Source organism: Macrosteles quadrilineatus, unplaced genomic scaffold (assembly GCF_028750875.1).
Source record: "Macrosteles quadrilineatus isolate MER2022 unplaced genomic scaffold, UCM_ALF_1.0 Scaffold_1__1_contigs__length_201487025, whole genome shotgun sequence".
Taxonomy (NCBI): Eukaryota; Metazoa; Arthropoda; class Insecta; order Hemiptera; family Cicadellidae; genus Macrosteles; species Macrosteles quadrilineatus.
This window is the reverse complement of record NW_026542594.1, coordinates 96,708,057-96,725,622: the sequence shown is the minus strand read 5'-3', so window position 1 is coordinate 96,725,622 and position 17,566 is coordinate 96,708,057. Positions and strand designations below refer to the sequence as shown.

The window sequence follows — 17,566 nt, the reverse complement described above, 5'->3', positions numbered from 1 at the left end:
CCACTCCTTTCTTCTGCGAGAAACCTCTAACCACCAACCTTGCTTTAAACCTGTCAACTGAGCCGTCAGGATTAGTTTTTACTTTGTATAACCACTTGCATGTTATACATTTCTTTCCTGCAGGCAGTTTCTCCAGGGTCCAAGTTTGGTTTTCCTTGTGCGACTTCATTTCACTTTCCATAGCTTCTTTCCAGTAGGAAGCTTTTTCACTTCGTATTGCCTCCTTGTATGACTCAGGCTCATTCAGTTCTTGAACATTAGTAACTGCAGTCATGATGTAGTCGTTGAACCTCTTCGGAACATTGATTTCTGATCTGTTTCGTAGATCATAACTGTTCGATCTCTCAGGTAAGTCAGCTTCCTCCTCGTCTTCATTTTCTTCCGGTTCTTGCCCCACGTTATCTTCAACGTCGTATTCTAAGCCTCGGCAGTCGATTTCTTGACTTATTTCACTTGGCAAAGGGATTCGGTATTCTTTTCTCTGTAATAAGGGCTCTTCGTTGAAAATGACATCTCTCGATCTCACCAGTGTGTTGGTTTCTTTAACCCAGATACGATAGCCACATTCATCGTACCCAACAAGTATTCCTTTCTGTGCTTTCTTCTGCATCTTTTTCCTCTTTTGTTTTGGGACATACGGATAACAGACACTTCCGATTATCCTTAGATGCTTGATACTAGGTCTTTTTCCAAGCCATAGTTTGTATGGGGTTTTGTCAGCTTCTGAAGAAGGGCCGGTGCGATTGAGGATGTAAGCAGCACAGTTGATCAGTTCTGCCCATAAGCCTTGTGGAAGGGACTCATGGCAGTGCATCATAGCACGAGCTGTTTCCACGATTGTTCGATTTTCCCTCTCACTGCAACCGTTCTGCTCCGGTGTGTAGGGCATCGTCAGGGTGTGCTTGATTCCTCTGTTCTGCAACATACTCTTAACTACGCCGTTATCAAACTCTCCACCATTGTCACTCACCATTTCTTTAACTACATGTCCAGTAGTTTTAGCTGCTGCCAGAAATAGTTTAAGTTTTTCAGAAACTTCAGATTTCTCCTTCATAAAGTGAACATGTCGATACCTAGAATAGTCATCTTTAAACAAAACATAGTACTTGTAGCCTGACATTGAAGCCTGGAAAGGTCCACACACGTCCGTATGAATTCGTTCCCCAGGTGTTGTGGCTCGTTCTCTAGTGCCAAATTTTAACCTGTGACTCTTTCCATAGACACAGCCTTCACATAACTCTTTATCCCCAGTTAGTTTGATTCCCAGCTCTCTCTCAATGGTCGCTTTCACATGCTTCGTGTTTTGATGCCCCATCCGCTCATGATACACCTGTAGAAGATTGTCATTATTGGTTAGTAAGTTTACTTCGATAGGCTCGCTTGGTTTTACATTTTGAACCTTCAGCTTATACAAACCTCCTTTTCTGCATCGGTAACCCACCAAGACAACTTCTCCATTCACCTCAAGTTGACATGTTTCCGTTGTTGACGTGAACCGACTTTGTAAATGCAAGTCCTGAGACGCAAGTACTGAAAATAAATTCCTTTTTATTCCCGGTACATACCACACGTTCTCTAGTGTGACTCTCTTAGGCTTCCCATTTACCTCCACATCAAGTTCAATGGTTCCTTTTCCCAGCGCGTTGATGGACTCTCCATTGGCTGTCATCACTGACTCCTGGTTGACGAACGGCTGAAACTTCCGAAACAAGTCTTCTCTATGCGTGACATGATTAGTGGCACCGTTGTCTACATACCAACAGTCACTGTTGTTTTCAGTCATCATTACATCAACTGACAAAGTCATATTTGAACTAGGTTTACTATCCTCTGTTACTTTGGAAGTGGGTGGTTTAGGCGGCCTCCCATCTGCTTTCCATTTTGTACACTGCCTAACTTTGTGTCCTATCTTTTGACAGTAATGACATGTGACTTTCTTATTAGTTCCCTTAGTTTCTAAACTAGCTTTGTTTTTGGTTCTAGATTCCGATTTTACCCATAACGCTTCTTGACCCTGAGAGTTACGCCCTAATGCTTTTTCGTAAGCACACAGTTGAGTGGTTAGGTTTTCAATAGTCCTTTCAGACTTTGTCATCATCATCCAACTAGACTTGAACGCAAAATAGTCCTCAGGAAGCATTCCCAAGATTTTACAGATCAAAAACAAATCTGGTAAAACAAATTTGTTGTCCCCTTCTTTAGATATTTCAAGTTTCAAACTATTCCATAAGTTATTAAGCTTAGATAGATTACCAGAAATATCAATGCTAGGATCCCGATTGAAACTGAAAAATTCTTGACATATTTCGTAGGCTTTGTCCTCAGACACCCCATCAAACAACCTATGCAGCTCTAGCCACACCTCTCTTGCATTTGTAAAACGCATTACCTTTTCTAGGGTTTCATCTGACAGATTTGTGGTAATAATTATCATAGCTGTACTGTCAGCCTTCCTGAACTTATCTAAATCTGCCTCATACTTAGCTACATCTGCTGTTGGCGGATCTTCTTTCTGTGTAGGTGCGTGTAGATTTCCCTCTATGACATCCATTACTCCAGACTGACTCCTCAGCAGAATACTAATCTTGAACTTCCAGGTAGCCCAATTATCTTTCCCATTTAGAAGTCCAATTTGCACTTTTGTAAACTCCATATTATTATTTAGCCTTTTCCAGTAAATATACTATGTTACAAAAAGAAATAAGTACTTCACTATCAACAGTTTGTTATATTAACGAAACCAAAGCTCTGCTACCATGTTGAAATTAAAGATGAGGAAAGAATAATTGGGTTTAGACATTTTTGTTATGTTTTTATCTACAAACTCATATTATAAAAAACTGCATAATTAATAATAGCACAGCTGAGAGAAAGAAAAAAAACATAGAGGAAAATTCTTTAAATGATAGATAAGTTAATCACATATCTTAACAGCGAGAAAATGTAAACCCTTTTAACATGTACACGATGGTCGAGATAGGTAGACGGAGTTGATCACAGTGATAGTTAACCCATTGACGTTAATTTTCCATACCTATCTCTCTGAATTAAGTACAATTTTAAATGAGCTCTAAAGGATTGGTGGATGAGCAGCCCCTTTTGTTAGAATCAAAGTCAAAATTAGTTGAAAGTATCCTCTAGAAGAGACCAAACCAACCCTCACTTCATTTGGATATTTTCTGCTCCCAACCATGTATAGGGCCAACCTGCTTCTGCAACTTCGCCAAGCGTTGTAACCCGTCACAACACAGTGAGATCCACATTGATTGGAGTAAACAGCATGAGTAGTTTTAAGCTACATGAATAGTTAGATTTTCGACTCTTCTACATCACGCTTTCTTCATGAAACTGCGCTAGTGGGTACGGACCTATTTTTAATCCAAAGTATGATTCAAATTGAGGCTTGGGTTTAATGTGGAATATCACGTGTTGACTGAGAGGACAGATTCTTCTTTAACCTTTGCTGTTGCCATCACAGCTCGCGATTAATGTCACCACTTCCTTTTATTCTGCAAAGTTTATGGTCATTATAGGCTTGCCTATTTACGATTTTCTTGCAAGCTGTGCCTTTCCATTATGCTTTATACATATCTCGCGTTGATGCTATCATATGGGATAACTGCTGAGCTGATTGACATGAGCGAACTATTTTCAGTAAATGGGTCGTGACACTGGAACCATTTGATGAATCTCTTTTTGATCCCACCGTATCCGTGGAGTTTATATTGTCAACTTGCTGATAATATGTTGTATTGTAGATCCCACAATATACCTTAACTTGATGGGTAGCATTCACTGCGATGGGCCTGCCAGCGAATCATCGGGCTAGATCCACATCATTGATCTCGGAAAAAGCTCTCCACAGTAAGATGTTGCTCTCATGAGCACTTACTTGTTCATAGGCCATGCTGCACGGTCCATGACGTCACACTAGTGGATAGATTCACTGCCATATCCCCTATGTTTTTGGTAATTAGGCTGGTTGTTTGCCAGATTTCAATGGTAAGATTTTAAACTTGACAAGCATCTGATCTAGTGTTAACAATCAATAGCGGTTAAATGGTGAAGCCGATCTTAATGAATTGGAAAACATTCTACGCAGACGTTTATGCTCTTCAAACTAACTACAGGAACATTTTTTCTATAGCATGCGTTAGAAGATGTAAGCCAAAAACTGAAAGATGAATACAGGGATAGATCGTATATAATGGAATGTTGGGATGAATTCTAGAATTTTCGGAACCTCAGACAACAATATTAGACTTAAAATTACATAGGGGGTCTTACTCTCACACACCTTATTAGATAAACCTCTAGATGACCATCATGGAATAAACCACTATCTAATAATTCATAATCCATTTAAGGACAGGATCTATGTTGTTACCAATTTTATTAAAATTTCCCAACTTTAACTTTAATACTTTCTTTCAATGAAATGGCGTCCATGCAAAGTAGATAACAATCAATTGCCGTTATTGATTGATAAAAAAACATTATACGCAGAATTTTGTGTTTTCCAAACTAACTACAGGTGCATTGTTGTATAGCATGCGTTGTTTAGGAGTTTTAAGCTGCAAACTGGTTAAATAATCAACCTTTTGGCCATTTTGATGAAAATATCCCAACTTTGAAAAGCTGCAGCGGCTAAACGGCTCGGCCGATTTTGACCTATTTAACATCAATCGACGCGGAATTTAATGCACTAAAAGACACCTTTGAACAACATTTTCCTTAGGATTCATTATTTAGGAGTTATAACCGAAAAACTGAAAAAAGGGCAAAATTTTCATAGTTTTTTGACTCCCAAAACTTAAGCAGACGTCAGAATCCGTCGCAAACTCACAGGAGTCTTATTTGGGACCCCCAAAAGGTATTAAAACACTTTCCAGCTTTAGACGATTTTTTGGGGAGCACACCCTATATTTGATCTAATTTGCCTGGACTATATGCCTATATGTTAATCGGGAATGTGAGCTATCATCATGCCAAATTTCAGCCAAATCCGTCCAGTAGTTAAAGCGTGATTGAACTTCAAACAAACACACAAACTTTCACATTTATAATATTAGTAAGATAATTTATTTCATGCCATGCTTTAACAACTGCCATTCTTTGGGATGGGTCAAGGCCCCACTAGAAAAACAGGCAATGCTGCAGCATGGGCAGCGCAACACTATGTCACAGTGGTGGATAGTTGTACTAAAGTTGCCAGACGTAAACACTAAACAGCTAGCTTATTCACCTAAAACATATGGGATATGCAATAAATCTATATCCACAAGAGTGACGTCATGGATCCTGCAGCATGGCCTGTTTTTCTAGTCAGTGGGGCCTTGGATGGGGTGAAACAGCAAAATACATTGTTTTCAAATACATGTTTGCAAAATAAGCTGGGGTTCAGTAAACTCGACCCTTTCAACCTATAAATATGCCTCAATGTCCCCCTTTTATAATGATAAAATACAGCAAAAAATCATATTTTTTGTTTAATTCATCTTGATCTTCTCAGTGCCACTAAACCCGCTTCCAAGTTAGTACAATAAAAATATGTTTTGACAAAAAAAAATTAGCGCAAGCAAGGAATTTGGTCAGATGTTGGGTGTACCATCCTTTTTAACATACTAAAAGTACTCTAAAATTGAAGCTGTGCTACGGCCGCAACATTGGAAAATGGCGGCATATTTATGTATTTTTGGTTATAGTGACTTTATTACTACAGATGCAGGAAAAAGCTAAATATACAAAATGTAGTCCATCTAAAAATGCACATTTTTGGTACTTATCATTTTTCTCTAAACCCAACGGTTGTTGAGTTATTAGCGATTAAGTATAGTTAGTTTGTTTATTTATCAAAAATCGGTGAAACACATCAAAATTGACGGTTACTTTCAAGGTTTACGACAATTATTAATCCCACTCAAAAAGAGTGATATCATGGATTTCTCATCTTAATGGATCAGCCGAAGTATTTTGTTGTTAGTTCCGTCTGGTGGACTGTATAGGTCGTGATTTGTTCACAAATTTTTTCTAGTTATTTCAGTAATTGAAAACCTCGTTAAACCAAAGAAAACGATCTAATCATAAACAATAACTCTTACCCTAGTTATACAACGAAACAGTAAAGTACAAATTACAAAATTACCCCTAAAATAATAGAAACAAAATTTCTTTGTCACTAGCATTCAGTGTCACCAACATGAACTAGACACAATAAACAACCTTCAAAATTTACAATGGGATGTCAAGTCTACTTGTGTTAGTGTGGTGGTGTCATCAAAATATTAAAATGTAACTTTATTAAATGGGTATTAAATGAGGATAAAAAACAAATTCCTTGCTTGTGCTAATTTTTTTTTTAGGTTTATGGAATTTTTTGCTTTTTTACTGTACTAAAAGTAGGAAACATTTCATTATCATAAGGCAAGATAAGCAGCCTTCTCCCGTCGTCCTAATAGGGTTTTAGGGGCATTTGGTCTGAGAAAACGTATGTTAAGTTGGGTTAAAATTATTTTCCTATTATATTGCCTGGGCAACAAACTGTAAATTTATTGTTTTACCAGCTGCTATTTTCTTAAATTTCTTCAGGCTATCAAGGCAACTCAGTGGAACAATTCTCTATAAATAATATTTATTATTTTTTTTAGGATTTAACAAAACTATCACAGAAAGGTGAGGCAATACTCAAATTGGCTTCAACATGTCAAAAGTTTTTGTCAGAAGAAGAGAAGCTAAAAAACTACAAAGCTATTATAAAAAATGAAGAAAATATAGAAGAGGAAGAGGAAGAGGTCGGTTTTTTTACAAACAGAGCAAATGCCTTTGTTTTGTATTGAATTTGTGTCACTTTCATTTTTGGTGTTAGGACAAACTTTCAGTAAAAATTAACTTTTTAAATCGATGAAACTATCGGTTTTTCTTTTCCGAGTCCGTCCCCGCCTCTTCTACCAGACCTAATTTCATGATTTTGGTCTTAAATTAAAGGTATGCACGCGTAGATTTGCCATCAAGCATCGACATTCATTTATCTGACGTATTACTCGAGTTATGCACAAACGTAATTTGCTCCCTGTGCATTTCTTAAGGGAGATAAATTTGGTTTTTCTTTTCCGAGTCCGTTCGGCTCTTCTACCCGACCGATTTTCATAGTTTTGGTCTAAAGGTATGCACGCGTAGATTTGCCATCAAGCATCAGCATTCATTTATCTACAGTATTACTTGACCAAAAAACATGAATTAGATTTTTTTTTATTGTTACTTCAATTGAAGATATATTTCCTCAGTTATAATTACGTAATCCTATATGTTTTGGTCTAAGAACCTTCAGTGAAATACCAGCTTTCATTTGAGCCCTTGATTATTAAGATCGGACGTACCTGAAGCGTGCTGCTGAATTCCAAACAATAAAAAATGTAATTATTTTGGGATTTACCGACGACCAGTGATCAATAACCCCATTTTTATTTTAGTTTGTTTATATGTTTTGTTCTTAAAATACTCCTAGAAATAAAAGCTTTCATTTGAGATATAGATCATTCGTATCAGTTATGTTCAAAATACTGTATTACTCAATCAAAAAACATCTTATATAATTAAACAAATTTGGTTTTTCTTTTCCGAGTTCGTTTGGCTCTTCTACCCGACTGATTTTCATGATTGAGGTAAACAAATTTGGTTTTTCTTTTCCGAGTTCGTTTGGCTCTTCTACCCGACTGATTTTCATGATTGAGGTCTCAAATTGAAGGTATGCACGCACAGATTTGCCATCAAGCATCGGCATATATTTATCTATAATCCCACTCGGGTTATACGTAAACGAAATTTGCTCCCCATGTATTTCTTATGGGAGTTAAATTTGTTTTTCTTTTCCGAGTTCGTTTGGCTCTTCTACCCGATCGATTTTCATGATTGAGGTCTCAAATTGAATGTATGCACGCACATATTTGCCATCAAGCATCGGCATATATTTATCTATAATCCCACTCGGGTTATACGTAAACAAAATTTGCTCCCCATGTATTTCTTATGGGAGCTAAATTTGGTTTTCCTTTTCCGAGTTCGTTTGGCTCTTCTACGCGACCAATTTTCATGATTGAGGTCTCAAATTGAAGGTATATGCACGCACAGATTTGCCATCAAGCATCGGCATATATTTACCCACTGTATTACTCAACTAAAAAACATAATTTGATTCATTTTTTAACTCTTACTTCAATTTAAGGAGTATTTCCCCAGTTATTTTTGGTCTAAGAACCTTAAGTGAAATCCCGACTTTCATTTAAGCTATTAGTTATTCAAATCGGACGATTTTCAAGAAACGGAAGGTGAACAACCAACATAAAAAATATTTTTCATAAGGGTTTTCTATGATTAAAAATAAAATTGTTTATGTTTTTTATATGTTTTAGACTCAAAATAATCAGTAAATGATATGCTTTAATTTCAGCTATTGACCGTTTGAATCAGTTATGCTCAAGATATCATAAGTTTGATTATTTCTCGGATATTATGTTTATTTTAACGCTGACGAGCAGCTTGGGTCCTCTAGTAAATTTTAATTTTAAATGTCAACATAGCCATTGTTATAAAAGAAATACCGTAGGTAGTAACTTTGACTCCAATAGTCAATGGTAGTAATAAACTTGCTACTTCAACAATACTACAGATCATGCTATTAAGGGATTCGTGGATGCTAACTTTCTCGTATATATCAATACTAGCAGAGTACCCGTCCTTCATACGGGGTTGGCCTATGAGTATAAAACGCTTATTGCAGTATACTCATGCTTTGCGTTTAGTATAACCATAGACAAAAAGAATTAAAAATAGACTGTCAGCCGTGCTGAGGTTACCATAAGTTAGGGCGCACACCGATGTAGTTTATGTAGCGCGTACGCTGTAACTACCGTGGCGATCCCAGCGGTGTGCGCCAGAACCTATGGTAACCGCAGCACAGCTGACGGTCTATATTTAATTATTTTTGTCTATGGTATAACAGATCTACCATAGCCATAATGTTCTACCACTCCACCTAAACAATAGAAAAAAGTAAATTATCAAACATTTGCACAGTTAATAATTAAATTAAAAACATATACATAACTGTAAACAATTCTACTTTGTAAATTTTCATTGTGTATCACAGCTTCAATATTTGTTGCTGCTTAGTTCAAATTAGCTTTTGTCATAAAGTATAAAGTTTCAAAAAATATTAACAGTGCTGCTTCTGTTGGCAAATCTTTGTACTTTTAATGGTATTGAATATCATAGAACCAACTGGTTTAGTTGAAACAGCTGTCTAAATTCTTTGATTCCTTTTAAATATGAATACTCATAAGGTTAACATAGGAAACTCTAGAGCCACTGGGCGGAGCCCAAAAGGTTTTTTGAGAAAAGAATATGTCTATATGTTAATCGGGAATATGAACTATCATCATGCCAAATTTCAGCCTGATCCGACCAGTAGTTAATGCGTGATTGAACTTCAAACAAACAAATACACAAACTTTCACATTTATAATATTAGTATTATATACTTTTTCACCACACTACGCTAGCCGTTTTACACACGTTAATTCGAGGCTGAAAGCTACGCATTGCCATAGACTAAGGAAACATGCTTTCCATACCAGCTGTCATCGTCATTTGGCACCGACCAAGCAGGTTTTTGCGGCCCTGGGGTCGAAAATCAGCTGTCCGCTTATTTACTTAAATCATTAATGTATATTTAATACACAAGCTGTATCCATAATATCATAGACAAAAAGAATTAAATATAGACCGTCAGCTGTGCTGCGGTTACCATAGCTTCTGGTGCACACCGCTTGGAGCGCCATGTAGTTACGGCGTACGCGCTACGTAAACTACAGCGGTGTGCGCCAGAACCTATGGTAACCATGGTAACCGCAGCACGGCTGACAGTCTATATTTAATTCTTATGGTCTATGATAATATGCATTGCAATAGACTTGTTTTATTGTCACCGCTGCTTAGCAACTTTTTATTATTATTATTAAATTACTGATTCCCCTAAATATTTCTTCACATAACCTTAAACTTGCAGTTGTGTTGACTGTTAATCTTAGTGTGCATAATGTATATATTTTCTCAATTTTGTAGTGTGGTGAAAAATAGTGTTCGTACAAGGGCTGAAAGTGTTTTGCAGCTCTCCATCGTTTTAAGTTCTCGGCTTCGTCTTGAACTTAAAAAATTATCTCTACCCGGCAAAACCTCATTTTTGGCCCTAGGTACGAAATATACTATTTTGGTCTATCTAAAGAGTAATTAATTTTCAAGTAATTTATCTCTGATCTCATTGCCAAAGTGGAAGGCAAGTGTCAACATTTGTATATTGGAATGTTTAGGAGGAAGGTGATGTTCCTCTGAAAGTGATGGACAATTTCTGGCAGCGGTACAATGAAGTGATACTGGAGTGTGAACAGCTACACATGGAAAAAGATACTTATTCAACAGAGAACAAACAGTTGAGGAGAATTCTCCGTCACTATTTGAACACACTGGTCAGACCTACCTCAGTCCCGAGAGCTAAAGCTTGAACAATACATAGTGAATGTGTTCAATAATCTGCTGCACATACATTTTTTTATTGTTAGCACAACCATTTGTCAAGTCTATATAGTTAGAAATTTTTTGTAAACACATTTTTATAATGAGCTTTTAAAAAATAAAATTTGGATAGGTTTGGAACAGCAATTAAACTTTTTTCATCCTAGGTTTAAGAACTTCAATTATATTAGATTATCTTTTTTGTTGCTGCCTATGTTATTGAGAAATATGTTTGTGTGTCACCCTATGCATTTTGCCAGCAGTATGGCATCTTCTGGGGGTCTTAGTAAACTATCTTCTGATCACTAACATTATAATACTCTATATTTACACGTCACTGGTGTAAATATTATCGCTGTCAGAGTGTCAGGTCTAGCGAAGAACTTGTTGACAGACACACAGGAGAGTCAAGGTGGAAAGTCTTTTATCCATTTTTGATTTAGAGATAGACTATGTCTACATTACTGATAACATTCCATTCTATAACTAACTTACAACTACTGTATTGATTTGAGTTTTAAAAGTGTGGGGGTATTAAATTCCTTTAATGTGGTTTTAGTGAGTAAACAAAAAATAATTCCATAAGCTTTTGGCTCATACAAAGCCGGTTTTGTGTCTGGGCTAATTTAATATGAATTATATAGACAATTTCAAAGTTTGATTTTTACTTTACTATATATAAACCATGACAGTTCATATTAATAAAAATAAAATTATATCAGATGGTACCTAGTCGAGGCGCTGAGGGGGTTTGAGCATGCATAAAAGTGTAACGAAATTTGACTTTTGATTGTTGCTATAGGTACCTAGTAGATGAATAAAATCGATGTTGTCGCATTTCTAGGTGGTTAATAAAATGGGGGGGAGGGGGTGAAGTTGGGGGGCCGACGCGCACAATATAGCTTATATCTCGAGAACCAAAAGTCATATGAATACGTTAGATATGTCAAACTGTGCAGAAAAATGCATTCTTCAAAGAGATTATGTAGTAGTTTCACGGAAATTGACAAGAAGTTACTAAAAATTACATTTTTTTAAATTTATGATAAGTCAGGAATATAATGATTTTTGTTGTTGTTTAGAACCACTGATTTTTTAATTGACAACATTGGAGAGTAGTACACACAATAAATAGTATTTCTGTATAATAAAACTATTGCTATACATAGCTTATCAGGTATACAATCCTCAGATCTAATACAGCTATCCAATTCTAAGATCCAATAAACCTAATACAAGCAAAGGCGTAACACGTGTCGCGGCCATTGCTCTAACTAGGCACCTTACACAATACGCTAATATCTCATTTTTTAAATTTTACCCTTCTTTATTTGATATATATTTGATACACACATACACACACACACATATATATATACATATTAGTTAACACATTGTGAACCGCTTCTAAAAGCTTGTAAAGCTTTTCATAGCTTGTAAAGCTGTTCATAGCTTGTAAAAGGTACTTACCTATTGTAAAAAAAAACAAATATTCCTTTATAATGTTAATTACATTTATGTAACACTCATGGACAATGTTAAATCAAAAGAATATTCTAGGCTTTTGCCATTTCACAAAGTATTGACTCATAAGTGTATGCACAGTCACTTAGTTAGTTCATCACCGTGGTCTTCATCAAAGTCGTAGTCTTTATCTTGCTTATTAAAAACATTTTTACATCTTTCATGGCACGTGGAATAGCTGCAACAAGCTGACAGCTTGGAAAAACAAGGACATGATTTTCTTGAGCAAGTCTTACAGTGACATGGTTTAAGCAAATTCTCTGGTAATGGAGGCAATGTCATAAGTTTGGGTCGTAGTTTCTGGGTTTCGTCTTTAAAGTAACCAAACTCTTCCAAGGGTTGAGGTTCGATAAAAGGGGTTAAGGAATTCTCCCAAACATGTAGCTGAGCTGCACAACGTAGTATGTGTAGCTGAAAGCTATCAGAGGTTGCAGGCAATGCAGCCAAATCACTAATACAAGATGCACTTGTAGAAAAATGGATAAAACGGCTTACGTCACAGGTGTTTCCTCTTTTCTTAGCGAGTCGTAAATAAAGTGCCTCTAAGCAGTCTAGTGATTCTTTACTAAGTGTTGGCTGTTTTAATAACTGAAGCGTATCAATACTATCACAATACTTTTTCACATAGTGGTAAGCGGCTTTTTTTGTACATAGCTTACTAGTTGTATCACATCCTGTGAATGTATGTAGTAGTGCTGGTAAAACTTCTGAAATCCGGGATCCAAGACTTTCTGAAGCAATATGACATCCTAAAGCTTTTTTTTTATTAGAAGTTCCGGTGATAAACCAAAGTTCTTTGCATCCCTGAATTTGAATTTGTTTCCAAAATCTAATTCCTAGTATGAAGATATCTGTATCTGGGCTGTAAATACAGACGATAGTACCATCTACTTTACGCTTTAAGCTTTCTTGCACATGAAGAAATATTCTTGTGTCTGCTTCTACATGATTATTTCTTAAATTATAAAGTTCCTCAATAGTTTGTGGAGTCCCCTTTTGTAAAGCACAAATTGTCATCAGAGAATGATCCAGACACAACGTAGTTAACACAACGATCGCGTAAAGATAGTGTTAACGACACGAGTAGAAAATGTTAAATACAAGCCTTGGCGAGTGCCTTAAAAGCTTCTACGAGTGTCGTTAACACTATTTACGAGAGTTGTGTACACTAATTAACCTGCGACAGTGTTTTAATTACTAAAAATCACTACTCAAAACTTAAAAAAGAGAGGTTATGTTTTTGTTTACCCCTCATTGTCTCTGACAGTAATGCAACAAATCATTGCACCAATCGTTAACAATTAAATTGGCCTGAACAGCTGATTAGTTGAAGTTCGAAGCATTAAAATTTTACTTCTTCTCTCTCAATCCTTGACACTATATCTGGGTACCAGTATCGGTTATATTTTGGCCCTTTTGTAGTGGTACCATATATCTTACCAGAGAACAGTTACATGTGCATATAAGTACACACATAAATATATATATATATGTTTCAGTGATAAATTTAGAATATAATAATATAAAAATATATTTTTCAGCAATGCTTTAAGGCGTAGTAGCAAAAGGTTTGCAGATTTTCGGATTATGCAAATTAGAAACTTCAAAATCAACCCGCAAAAAATCCTAAAAATAATGTTTTTACCCATATAAGTTTTTGTTATCAACATTTTAAGGTTGTGTAAAATATGATTCCTTACGAAGAAATATCAATGTTTTTTAAATAAGCATAAAAATAAAATTATAAAAAAATCTACAAAACTATTTTTTAAATTACCAAATTTTATTCGTAATATAAGAAATAAATTTATTGCATCAACAGTAAATAAATATGATACTGCATAATTTAAAAATAAAAGCTCTTTCTAAAAATATATAGTTAAATGTAGTTGAATTCGAAATTTTCTGAGTGATTTACGTCAGAATGTAAAATGTCATCTTTTTACGAAAACATAATTTTTATGACCTTTTCAAAACTACATAAAATTGTTATAACCAACCTCAGATTCGGAGATATATAAATTGTATGGAATTTATTGTAGTTTCAGAAAATGTATTAGTATTCTACATAATTAATTGTCGATCGCCGAAACAGCTGTTACACCAATTGTGCAACCTGGTCAGGTGTTGGAAACGTTCCACCACCAAAATATATTTTGAACTCTCTTCTTTTACAAACTATATTTCTCGCTACATAATAGTCGCTCAATACTATTTTATATACCGTATGAAAATGAATCCTCAGAATCTCCACCTTCCTAAAGGTATAATATAAGTCTCAGCTTGAACTGTACTCGCCATTAGTTACGGCAGCAGGAACAATGACCGCGACGCGTGTTACGCCTTTGTATTATGTTTATTGGATCTGAGGATTGTATAGCTCTTTAAGTTATGTACCGCAATAGTTTCATTATACAGAAATACTATTTACCTATTGTGTACTACTCTCCAAAGTTGTCAATTAAAAAAATCAGTGGTTCTAAACAACAACAAAAATCATTATATTCCTGACTTATCGTAAATTTAAAAAAATGTAATTTTTAGTAAATTCTTGTTAATTTCCGTGAAACTACTACATAATCTCTTTGAAGAATGCATTTTTCTGCACAGTTTGACATGTCTAACGTATTCATATGACTTTTGGTTCTCGAGATATAAGCTATTTTGTGCGCGGCGGCCCCCCAACTTCACCCCCTCCCACCCCTGTTATTAACCACCTAGAAATGCGACTACATCGATTTTCTTCATCTACTAGGTACCCATAGCAACAATCAAAAGTCGAATTTCGTTACACTTTTATGCATGCTCAAACCCCCTCAGCGCCTGGACTATGGGTAAAAGCTGGTATAACATACAGAAAAAACAATTAAACACTATACACACACAAATAATCGAGTCAGACTGATTTGCTCCCTACACCAGTAGACAGTGTCTTGTCCTTATTATTTTTGATAATTTTGTACCAGCTCATAAACTCAAAGCATACCTATTTTTAAGGTAGATAAGAATACAGGATATAAAATTAGAGTTTAAAGCTTTTTTACCAACTAAAAAGCTGATCAATCAATCAATCAATTATATAAGATGGGGACGCCACTAGATGCATATTTTAACCCAAATATGAGTAAAGGATGAGTGTAGGGTGAGTGGTGTGATCTTGTAGTCTTGTTAGTGACAAAGGCTGACATGTTCCTTAGACACAGCTGTTAATTAATAGGGTACAGCCAATGGAAACTAAGGGACCTACAGTTTATAGTGGAATCCAAACCACATTTTTGCCTTGTACTTAACGAATGGTCTAATTATCAGGATAGCACTGCGGTTAGTCGTAGTACTCACTAGTGCGGACGTTAATCCATACCAGGGAGTATCACATCCACAGTGCATGCCTATAAATATCCACAATTTAGACCTCCTAGTAGCTGGATTACAGGACAACGCCACCGTCCCAGTCTTAGATTAGATTAATTTAATCTTAGGTTAGAATTTAGAAACACTAATTCCAAGACCAATAATTTATTATAGCTGGTCCAAATTTAAACTTTTAAAAATACTATAACAGACCTTTTTAGTAGCCTATAGATAGAACCTTTGGAATGGTTGGCAAGCACCTTAACCACTCAATGTGGTTTAAAATATAATACAGGGTGATTACCGAGAAACGCATGTTTTTCAAATAACGTGTGCTCAGGTAATTCAGAGCAAAAATTGTATTTATGAGTGGAAAAACAGTGTACACAATATGCAATTTCAAAATAAAATTACTTACAATTTTGCATTAAAAAATTGGTGGTTATAGAACATTGATAATTTTACGGGTTGCCTTCTGCTTGGATACAGTGTTGAAGGCGTTCCTTAAAACTTGCTACGGAATTTGATTACATATCTCTAGGAATGGCGTTGATTTCCTGAGGAATAGCTTCTTTAAGGTTCTGTATTGTTGTTGGTTTGTTTATGCAAACTCTAGATTTAAAAAATTCCCATAGGAAGAAATCTGGAATTTTAAGACCCGGTGAGTGCTAGGCCAAGTGACATCACCAAAACGTGAGATAACTCTTGTAGGGAATGTTCGCTGAAGGAATTCCATTCTAATGCGAGTTGTATGGACTTGTTGGAACCATACGTCATTACGTATCTCGACACGTTGATGGCGCAGTTCCAGCAAGAAATATTCTTCCAACATTTCTAGGTACCGTTGTGGATTCGCTGTCACTGCTCTTCCGTGGTTGTCTTAAAAAAAGGACCAATGATCCTCTTTTCAATAACCGCAGACCACACAGTCACACGTAAGCTATGAAGAGGTCTATCAGCTACATTTTAAGAAATTTCTGCACACCAAAATCGTAAATTATGTTTGTTGACGGCTCCGTCCAAGTGGAAATGCGCTTCATCACTCAAAAGGATAACTGCTTTGTCATTTTCGTCAAAAATGGAACTCATTGAGTTACAAAAATTTACATGTTGCCTCTTATATGCTTGACTCAATTGATGACTGCCAGCTTGAAAGGATGCAATTTAAGATCTTTGACCAAAATCTTTCTCACAGTGGACGGGCAAATACCGAGAGCAAATGCCCGCTTCCGAATTGAGCGGCTAGGACTCTGAACTATTGCAAAACGCACTCTTTCAACTGTCTCAGGGGTACTAACTATCCTTGCCGGTCCAGGAGGTTTCTTCTTAAGCAAAGATCCAGTTGTGTTAACATTATATATCCAACGCAATATCATGTTACGATCAGGGATAGCACCATGCCGTGCAATGTTAAAATGTGCACGAAAGTCTCTCTGAGCCTGAGTTACTGATTCACCATTTGCGTAATATTGTCGCATGACAAACATACGATGCTCAAGGTTCCACATCTCGGCAAAAATTGAAACTGCACACTTCCCCCTCCACAGCGCAACAACTCCCCCCGTCGCCGAAAGATTTTCCTTATGTCCTACGAAAGTCAAAAACATGCGATTCCCAATAATCACCCTGTATAATGGTAAATAAAAACAATATTTTAATGTGGGTTCAACAAGAAGTTGAAGATTTATGATCTGCATTTATCTAGCTTCCCACGGAATGATGATGTATTGAAAATAGTTCTTTTGACTGGTGGTTAGGTTGGTTTGATAATCAACATCTGGTCCCTTGCCATCTTTCATAGTGTTTCATGAACTTCATGTTCAGGCGACATTTAAATATTTAAAGGATGCAGGGAAACTCCTGCCACCAAAGTCATTTGTTTAACGGATTAGCATCCCTAACCAATACAGAATACAGTTGGCCATGTATAGTTAAGTTCAGTTATATCGTTGGTTGCCAAATGCAATAGCCCATAAACATCCATGTATATAATGTATGATGCTGTCCTAAGCAAGAACGTTTGCAACTGTCACTGAAACTCAATTGAAATGTCTGCCGGTTTTACAAAAGGAAAAGTATGATCAGATTTAGATTAAATATATATAATATCAAGCTATTTACAGGT

The 17,566-nt window shown here is 36.1% G+C and overlaps 1 protein-coding gene across 3 annotated transcripts in view; it reads left to right on the top strand.

The window, feature by feature from the left end:
• Positions 1 to 10,669, top strand: part of LOC128992032 (dynein regulatory complex subunit 2) — a 127,977-nt gene extending 117,308 nt beyond the window's left edge. For 2 of the 3 annotated variants that reach the window (XM_054415426.1, XM_054415510.1), the window contains 2 exons: positions 6,648 to 6,791; positions 10,365 to 10,669. In XM_054415426.1, coding sequence (XP_054271401.1) covers positions 6,648 to 6,791; positions 10,365 to 10,556 — 336 coding nt within the window. In that variant the 3' untranslated portion in view covers positions 10,557 to 10,669. The remainder of the gene's footprint in view (positions 1 to 6,647; positions 6,792 to 10,364) is intronic. The other variant, XM_054415588.1, reaches the window with a different exon arrangement.
• Positions 10,670 to 17,566: the final 6,897 nt, after the last annotated feature.